Source organism: Gymnoscopelus braueri, assembly GCF_963280865.1.
Source record: "Gymnoscopelus braueri genome assembly, chromosome: 1".
In the NCBI taxonomy this organism is placed as follows: Eukaryota; Metazoa; Chordata; class Actinopteri; order Myctophiformes; family Myctophidae; genus Gymnoscopelus; species Gymnoscopelus braueri.
In genome coordinates, this window is record NC_137603.1 from 17,684,196 (window position 1) to 17,693,697 (window position 9,502).

Sequence of the window (9,502 nt, forward strand, 5' to 3'; positions counted from 1 at the left end):
ACGGTACTTCGTACCACCTGTCTCGAAATGTCGCACAATGCAGGAGGCAGCAGGACGTTGCGTTATTGAAAACAAGCGCTTCCAAACTCCAACATTTAAAAAAAGAATACCTGGTTGCTTATTTCTCTCACAAAATATGGCAACACTGCTATAGACATCCTGGGACAACGCAGGAGGACAACCTGAATGCTATGACGTCAGGGTTACCTGAACGCCTATGACGTCAGGGTTACCTGAATGCTATGACGTCAGGGTCACCTGAAGGGGGAAGAAAACATTTGAATAACCACCACTGTCCTGATACAGTTTTTGTAGAAATGTACAGTAGCCTACTACACTATACCACATATTAGAATAGAATTCCACAACACAATAGAATATAACAGGACTATTCATTGCATGAAGGATCCTTTTACACCCCCTTTATCATGCTTATGTGATTAGTGGTTCTCAGCTTCCACCCAACCGCCCAAACACACAAAAACACACACACACACACACACACACACACACACACACACACACACACACACACACACACACACACACACACACACACACACACACACACACACACACACACACACACACACACACACGCACACACACACACACACACACGTTGTAAATTGTGTGGCCATGCAGAAACATGAACTGTGACAGTAAATGACTATTATTTCATTCCCAGGCTAGTTCACTCTGTCAATTATTGCAGGAAGCAAATAGGCTTATTGTGTTGTTTTTTTTCTTCTTCATTTAACAGAGAGTGGGGAGATAGGTACAACTGTTAGAAGAACTGAACATAACAATTAAAATCAGCCTTTTGTTACATTGCACACTCACTGTCAGTTACTGTAAATTAATAACACTACTGTGTAGTCTGTTTTGTTAAAAACTAAAAGAAAACCTGCTCCATTGATAATAATTCATAGAATGCCATACACCTTTTCATATAAATAAACAGTAAAGTAGACAAAAACAATTCAACATGTTGTAGTCCTAATATTGTACACAAATGATGGGCTAGAATGAGAACAACAAATAAGGTAAAAGCTGGAGGAAAATGATGCCACCTTCTGGTCCTCTATCAACATTGTTGAAATGCTAGTCTCTAGCCAAACCTCCTCACCTTGTTTCAACTGGTTTTAGTGGAAGGCTTCTTGTACAGTTCTTGGATTTAACTGTGTATGTACTGTAAGTAAAATGCCATGAACTGCGGGGAAATTGGGGAATGGATTGTTCTGGGGTCTATTGTTCTAAGAATCCCATGGTGTTTCAATCAACATCATTCAAAGAATACTTCACCACATGTTGCCTGGCCTCACATACACCCGTCTACAACACCATAGCAACAGTTGCCATGGATTCGGCACAGCCAGTGAAATAAAGCATCTCGTTGAATGGAGACACATGGAATAAGGGTATTCCCAGGCTATTCAAAGTCTTCATACTTTATCAGAGTTAACAAAATCTCAACTAAACATATAGTTTTATAGTCTGTGGCAACAATGGTTTATACTTGATATACTATATAATAATAATTGTATTACAGTATCTGTAAATGTTTAGCTTATAGGATGTGTATGGTCTAATGTGGTCTGCTGGGCGGCTGTGGCTCAGGAGGTAGAGCAGGTCGTCCATTGATCCGTGGGTCGGCGGTTCGAATCCCAACTCCTCCTGTCCACATGTCGAAGTGTCCTTGGGCAAGACACTGAACCCTACATTGCCTCCAATGATTCGGTCGGCGCTAGCTTGCCACCATTGGTGTGTGAATGTGGGAAAAAGTGGGGACGCTGGCGTCGACTGTTCGCCGCTCCACCTCCCAATGCCCCCCCCCCCCCCCCCTGTATGAATGAATGAACCATTGTAAAGCGCTTTGAGTAAGTTTGAGTACTTAGAAAAGCGCCATATAAATGCAATTCATTATTATTATTATTTTATTATTAATGTATGAATGCAGATCTCAACTGTTAAAAAGTCTTGCTCCAGTACCGTGTAGGTTGGACAGGGTATTATCTGCAAAAAAAAGTTCATTTTGCAGTGGCACTGATGGCTGATAACTGTTTTGAGAGCATGGCCCTAAGTTTTAAGAAATGTGTCAAATCAAGTGAGAAAAACAAATATGTAACTGTTTGTAATTGGGTGTTTACTGTTTAGTAAAGAGCAGAGCTGGCCTGCAGCTCCTTATTATCGCCTCGATCAACAAAAACAAACCAGGAGACCTACGTGAAGAAAATTAAGCCACTCTTCAATGTAGTAGCTAATGGGTGAGTGCACCTCAGCAAATGACATATTTAAAAGTCAGCTATCACATTAATTATGTTGTGGACTACATAGCAATTCAATACCAACCTTTATGAAAGACTATGCAGAAACTGTGTAGAAACGTCTTTATTAAAAAATGAGCCAACTAACAAATACATATCACATGGGTTCATTGAGGTTTGATTAGTAAAAACACATTATGATTTGGACAAAAAATTGCACCTAATGTTCCAGGAAGGAACACTCATAAATACACACATGCAACATTGCCAGTAAATAAAAAGTCAAATCAATCAGGTGGAATGCACAAAAAGCCACCAAAGAACTACTGTACTTTGTTAAAACAGTAACTAGTTAGGAGATAAAAATATTTTTCTTTTCGCTTTTCAATGGCAGGAAGTGTGTGAGTGTGAGTGTGTGTGTGTGTGTGTGTGTGTGTGTGTGTGTGTGTGTGTGTGTGCATTGACAAAACTACTTTGACTTTTCCCATATGTGTCTGGAACGACACAGCTCCTGAGTGAATGGAAAAGGCGACAGCTGAGTTCAGAAGAAACACTTCGCCTGGCTTTCCACTCAGACCGGTAGTTGTGATTATTGTACATGTGGTATTGTTGTGGGGGCGCCGTGCGTCGGGAGGGTCACGTGCTCTCACACAGCCTTGCGGTGGTACTCTGGGGGAGCGACCTCATAGTCAGTGGCATTGAAGAGGGTGGACAAATTCTTCACCAGATACCTGAGATGGTTTAAAGAACAACTGTCACCGCAGAGTAGGTAAAAAAACACAGCAAACAAACAAAAACAAAAAAAAGAATTCAGAAGGCTGCTGGCACTGCCACTTGCTTGCGGGAGCTGTTAACAGGATGCCACAGCAGGTTAAAGATCAGGCTTTACAGCCGCAATCTTCATAGTGCAATTAACCTCCTCAAAGGCATCCAAAGGTGACTCAAAACTCTGCATTAGCCATGCTAAACGACTTTAAACATAATATATTGAATAATAATACACTTATATATTTATATTATATAATTATATTATATGTTTATGGGGATGTAATGTGGCACATGAGTCATGTCTGGCTCAATCTCCAGTATCGTGTGGACTCTTACTTGAGGAAGTCGTGGAGGTAATTTAGCAGCAGAGTCAGGCTCTTCTCATCAAGAGGAGTGTAGGCCAGCATCGCTCCTATACGAACTGTGGGGGGCACACCAAATGTAAATAACAAGGCTGAAGGACCATTTAAGCATATTCATATTCACACATTCTACAATTTTGGACCTTCAGTATATGCAATTCTTTCCCATTGAGTTTTTCAGATATTGTGGCTTTTTCCCATGTAAATGTCTATTTTTGTAGTTGATTGTCCTAAAGGGAGCACTACATCCTTCATGGTGCAGTAACCGTTACTATTTATTAGCCAGGTCATTGGCTCCGTCTGTGTGTGTGTATTGATACTATCAACACTATTCTCACACCCAGGTCATCATACTATGGTGCGATAGGCTCCCCTGTTGCGTCGCATGTTGACAAGGACGACATAATTCATGAAGCCTATCGTCAGTATGCAACTCAAACAGCGCTGAGTCGGAAGAAGTAGACATTGCACCGCTCGGCACAGGCACTTGCTCAGCTGGCACCTCGCTCGGACGTGCCTCACGACGTTCAATCCAATTCTGACAGCGTCTGCCGTTTTTACCGATGCGTCATCCTATTACGAGTTGGGAGTGAGAAGAACGCATGTCCGCATTCCATGGTCAGTCGTGTGATGTGAGATTAGGGAACGTTGAACAGCAACGCAAATGTCTGATGCAACAGTAGATGTTGCCCAACTCGTCACCATATCACTACCTGGGAGTGAGAATGTACGTATGTCGACTACCACACACCATAGCAATACTGTTCATTTAACTTTATTTACAGTAAATCTTCTTTCATGGCATGGTAATATGTGCATCTTCCATCTTTGTCCTGCCTATACGAGCCGGGTTGTGACAGTGGTAAAATGCAAATAATAGTGGACAACACTGTGTGCGTGTGTGTGTGTGTGTGTGTGTGTGTGTGTGTGTGTGTGTGTGTGTGTGTGTGTGTGTTTCCCCTACCAAAAAGGCGCAGTAAGTGTGGTGCCCCGTAGACCTGGGACATTGGTGTGTCTGGGTGGTCTGCCAGGATCTCAGCATACTGGGGCCTCTCAAACTTGTAGAGCAACTGAGTGCCAAGCATGACATTGAAATACTCTCTGATCCCTGCCACCACTTCATTCACAGCATACTCCCTTAATTGAGGGCAGACATAAAACCACACTATTCAGTCGGGCGAGATTGCAGCATTCAAGGATATAGCACATTGAAAAGATAGCTTTGAAAATTCAAATATCTATAAAAAAGGTATTAAAGGACCATACCAGTAGTCTGGCACATTCAGCTCTTTGACAACTAGTCATGGTATACTTGACATTACTGCTGAATATTTTCATTTCGAGGAACTCATTGGATTCTGTTCATCTCAGTTCGGTAAATGATTTTAAATCAGACTTTAAATTTGCTCGAGATAGGTTATCCACAAAATGCTAATGTCATTGTGTGGTTATCTTTGGTCAGTTATGTTATCGCTTGCATTTTAAAGCACAGATTGAATAAAAAAGTCCAACACAAAATAGCCATGGCCAAACATCATGTGACATCATGTGATAATGCTTTAGTTGGGCAGCATGTAAGGGTCTCTTACATATACTTTCCTTACTTCCTTTGAAGGGAGATAGGGTACTATTTTTGCTTACTTGTTGTCCGAGTTTCCTTTTGCTTTCTTATAATTTGCATAGTCCTCCAAGACAGTCTCAACATTCTTCTTAGCCGGCAGGTGAAATAGCTGCAAACAGCAAATTCTGCTCTTTTAAAGCACTAACACCATAATTCAGACAATATACTGTACAATACGATGCCAGATCAAAATATTCATAGTCTATCACAGGTGGCGCTGTGCACTAAATTGAATGGGTTAAAGGTCATGTAAAACCACCTAAATATTTTAAACAAGAACAAAACATAGCCCTGACCCCAAATTTGTCAAGTCAACAAGTCATCCTGCATTGTGAGCAAACTGTGTTATGATGTGTGTAGTAGTCACCTGTTTCTGTCGGGTGATGAGGTCCCAGTCGTCTACTAACCACGGTTTCAGCTCCTCAGGAATCTTCACCTTCACCTCCACACGGTTAGTGAACATATCCTCCTGGGTACGCAGACACAAACATTTACAGTTTAGGTGTTTAACTAATAGAAAATAGAAGAGACAGTTATAGTGTGTGAAGACCCTTGGCCTCACTAACTACCAGGCAAACCTGCCAACTGACTGAGTTAGACACAGAACAAGACCTCAACACCAAATATTGCTTAGTGTCTTGACTGTCTTCTTACAATACAGAATGGAAAGAAAGATGCCTTATTAGCTGGTTTTGCTATGATATAAAATCAGTTCTGCTCGTTGACCTTGCCAGACAGAACATAGATATGTTCTGATGCCGTGCACAGGGCTAATTATAACGCCAAATTCACACCAGTAACGTCGTTTCACTGCCTCGTTCTGAGAATGCGGTGAGTTTCAATGTGAAGTCAATCGGGACGGGCGACCACCGTTTTTCCCACTGCTTCAGGACGCAGAGACAACAAAAAACATTTCCCCACAGAGCGGCAAGCTAATCAGGGTGCACTGTGCTCTGAAATAGGTGTGGAGTAGGCATATACACTTGAAACCACAGAAAAAGGTCTACTGTGCGAAGTAGAAAATATGAATAACTAGCAGTTGTAGGTGGGACATTTATCAAAATTGAGCAACATGGCCTATTTAAAACGTATACATCTTTTACAAACAAGCTGCCGAGAGACACTTGCACTTGCTGGCTTTGATTCCTCGGACCACCGGGGCTCTCGCTGGGCATGGCCTTGGCACAAACTTGAGATGGACATAAAACGGACTGCTGCATGGAAGCATGAGTGAATATGAATAACATTTTAAACTAGATAGATAGATAGACAACTAAACAACATACAGTAAACAATTTATCCCCAGTATTGTTGGTAGAGAGCAGGGACAGCTCCGGCGCTGCAGGTGCTCCGAGCAGCTCAGGCCAGCTGCTCTGCTCAGCCAGGAGAGCTGTTGGCACAGAGAAGTAGAGACAATCGTTTCTCATCTCTGGCAGCTTATTTGTAAAACAACCTATTAATTTTAGGATATAAATAGGTCATGTAGTTGCTCAATCTTGATTAATTTCACATCTACAGCTGCTAGTTTAAAACTGTGTTTTCAGTATTCACTACTTTCATACAGTCCGTTTCTTCACCTCTGGAGTGGATACACACGTTGACACACTGTGTCAGGCTGTCACTCACAACCTCGGACACACCCAAATTATTGCATTTTTGCGAATGTTCGCGCTGTAAATATTCACTCAACGCTGCTGCTGTAAAAATGGCCGTTAAGAGATCATACATACGCTTTCCACGGTGGGATCAACCCGAGCCCGCTTCTTCCTTGGTGCCTGTGGCATCTCTCCTGTGCTGGTGCCTTCACCAGCCGATGGGGCTACGCAACATCACAAATACACTTAACAGTTAATGCAAACAGTAAGTCTCTACTGCATGCTTTATCTGAAGCATGAAATATAGGATCACCATTCAAATACTTATTGAGCTCACTATATATATATATATATATATATATATATATATATATATATATATATATATATATATATATATATATGTATATCTCAATATCCAAAATAACTAAGATGAATAGAGATGTCCTCTCTAGATATTTACTTTGGCATGATATAACGTGGGATCATGGAAACACCCTGAACAGTACATTGATTGATTTAATACTTTATTAGTCAAAAATGTAAACAGCATGTGGTACAGTCAGACATTAAGGCTAAAAGGACACAAAAACGTTCTGGGGACTTTTACATCGTATACACTGTATCTCATTAGATCATAAACATTCCACTTACTCTTCTGTTTATTCTTTTTTGCTTTCCTGCAATGCAAAAATAAAATGAGTTACTCCAACATCATGCCAACTGAGCAGAAGAGATGTAACAACGGGAGTTGTACTTACAGATCAACATTTTTCTGCTGCACAGCAGCAATCTTCTTACTTGGTGCTATACCTCTCATCTTTCCCTCAACATGTACATCCCTGTAGAAAGAATGGCATACCACAGCACCAAATAGTCAAATTATAAACTATTCAAATCTCATACAGAATTTTGTAGGACATTTGAAGTTAAATATGAACCGTAAACACAGCTATGGCATATAATAATACTGTACTGTATTGTACTATACTGTACTATACAAATAACTCAACAATGCAGATGACGGAGATGTGGAGATGCATATGTCCAACAGGATATGTATTATAATTTTGTTTGTGCACTTTATTCAGATTACTAGTTATATATTTCAATGCTATTTTTACTTTTAAAAAACCTATTGTTGAGTGATATGTTTCAGTGATTTGAACAGCAATATCAATGTGAATTCATAATATAGCTTTAATAAAAATTAGTATGTACTATCTACATTGTTAGGGTTGACACTGATGGATCATAATGCTATGTTTTACACATCATTCCTTTGACTGGATGTACAGTATATTGTTGCTATATTGTACATGCAGACTTACTGATTGGCCTTTTGAAGCTCTTTTTGTTTTGCAAGGTTGCTGTCCACATATTTGAGAACTCTGCTTTCAGGAACCCATTCATCCCAGCTAAAGAGAAAATTATAATTATGTTAAATCTGGAGTGGACACTCAGTCCCATTGAAAATGACATACCTTTACTGATTTACCAAGACAAAATAAACGATGAATTGATTATATATATTGTCATTAGTCTTGAAGTATGTTAGGTATTTAACACAAACAGAAAAGCCCCCAAAATCACTTAAGTAAGCCTGCTTACTTTTTGTTCCATCCGCTGTAATGAATGAAGTACTTTATCAGCTTGTCCTTTATACTGATCTTTACACACTGTAAAATAGGAGATCACATGATAGCATCATTCATAACCTGTAATGTAGTAATACACATACTGTAACACTGTATATAGTAATACACATGCTGTAACACTGTATATAGTAATGTGTATAGTAATACACATGCTGTAACACTGTATATCGTAACACACATGCTGTAACAAACCTTCGCTTCATAGAGCAATGGCCCATGAAAACACAGGACTCTTTCACCTGAAACGAGAGACAGTCATAATCAGACAAGGCTGGCCTGACCCAGTACAGAACTGTTACCCAACAAACTCCATTTATTGTGATTTAATAACCAACTAAAGTAGCCCTTTCGTTAGTTATTAAACCACAGCGACATTCGGTTGATACCAAAACCAAACACGTTTTGGACTGATCTCTTGATACCCAAACCCTATGGGCACCTCAACGTTAAATGACTGTTTTGTTTTCTCCAAAATGTAAAAAAAAAAAGAAGAAAATAATAAATGTAAGCTTTGGAAAATGGTCAGAAATAATGTTAAGTATACCTAATTTGAAACATGCATGGTATGTTATTGTCAGACCAAAACGTACCCTTCAACTTCTTGTTAATCCCCACTAAATGTGTAGCATTTGTAGAACTATTGGGCCTTAATTATAATTACACATTTGTTTTAGCCTATATGTATTTGGACCTCATTTGTAAAACAAAAACACAGACATAAAATCAAATAAATACATATACATTTTTTCAAATGGTGCCCCCCAGTGTTCTCAGGGGTCCAGGCCAGGCCCATAAGAGGCTTTAGCATAGCTAACGGTGTCGAATGTTGATCTCCTTCACTGTGACTGTATATTCTATGATAACACGGTGCCAGTTGCTCCACTTATGTGAATGTGATGGTCAGCAATACTAACACATGCAGCTGAGAGAGTGAAACTCAGACGTAGTGAAGCAGCAGATTGTAAACACAGTGAAGCTTTAGCAGAAACAATAACAACCCTGTGAACCCACCGCCCCGCCCCCTCCAGACAACAACACACCGAGGCGTTCGTTTCACGTTGCCTAAATTCCGAGTTAGAGCGAACATACACACCTTCTTGAAATTTAGGTTTAGGGTCCTGTTTCGGCGCCATTCACCTGCTCAACTGAACGGATCTCTGAATGATCAAATTCATGCATTTCCAGATTTCATTTCTTCCAGACAGACTGAACAGTGAGGGCGCAGCACCAC

The 9,502-nt window shown here is 40.2% G+C and overlaps 1 protein-coding gene across 1 annotated transcript; it reads right to left on the reverse strand.

Annotated features, from left to right (window-relative positions):
• Window positions 1-2,376: 2,376 nt before the first annotated feature.
• Window positions 2,377-9,502, reverse strand: LOC308076581 (mortality factor 4-like protein 1). The gene is made up of 12 exons (XM_080416973.1): window positions 9,365-9,502; window positions 8,464-8,510; window positions 8,225-8,292; window positions 7,945-8,031; window positions 7,375-7,455; window positions 7,268-7,293; window positions 6,749-6,837; window positions 5,386-5,487; window positions 5,039-5,127; window positions 4,362-4,534; window positions 3,372-3,456; window positions 2,377-2,998 (listed from the first exon to the last, which is right to left on the reverse strand). The coding sequence occupies exons 1-12, from the start codon at window positions 9,402-9,404 to the stop codon at window positions 2,914-2,916; spliced, it is 972 nt and encodes a 323-aa protein (XP_080273099.1). The 5' UTR covers window positions 9,405-9,502; the 3' UTR covers window positions 2,377-2,913.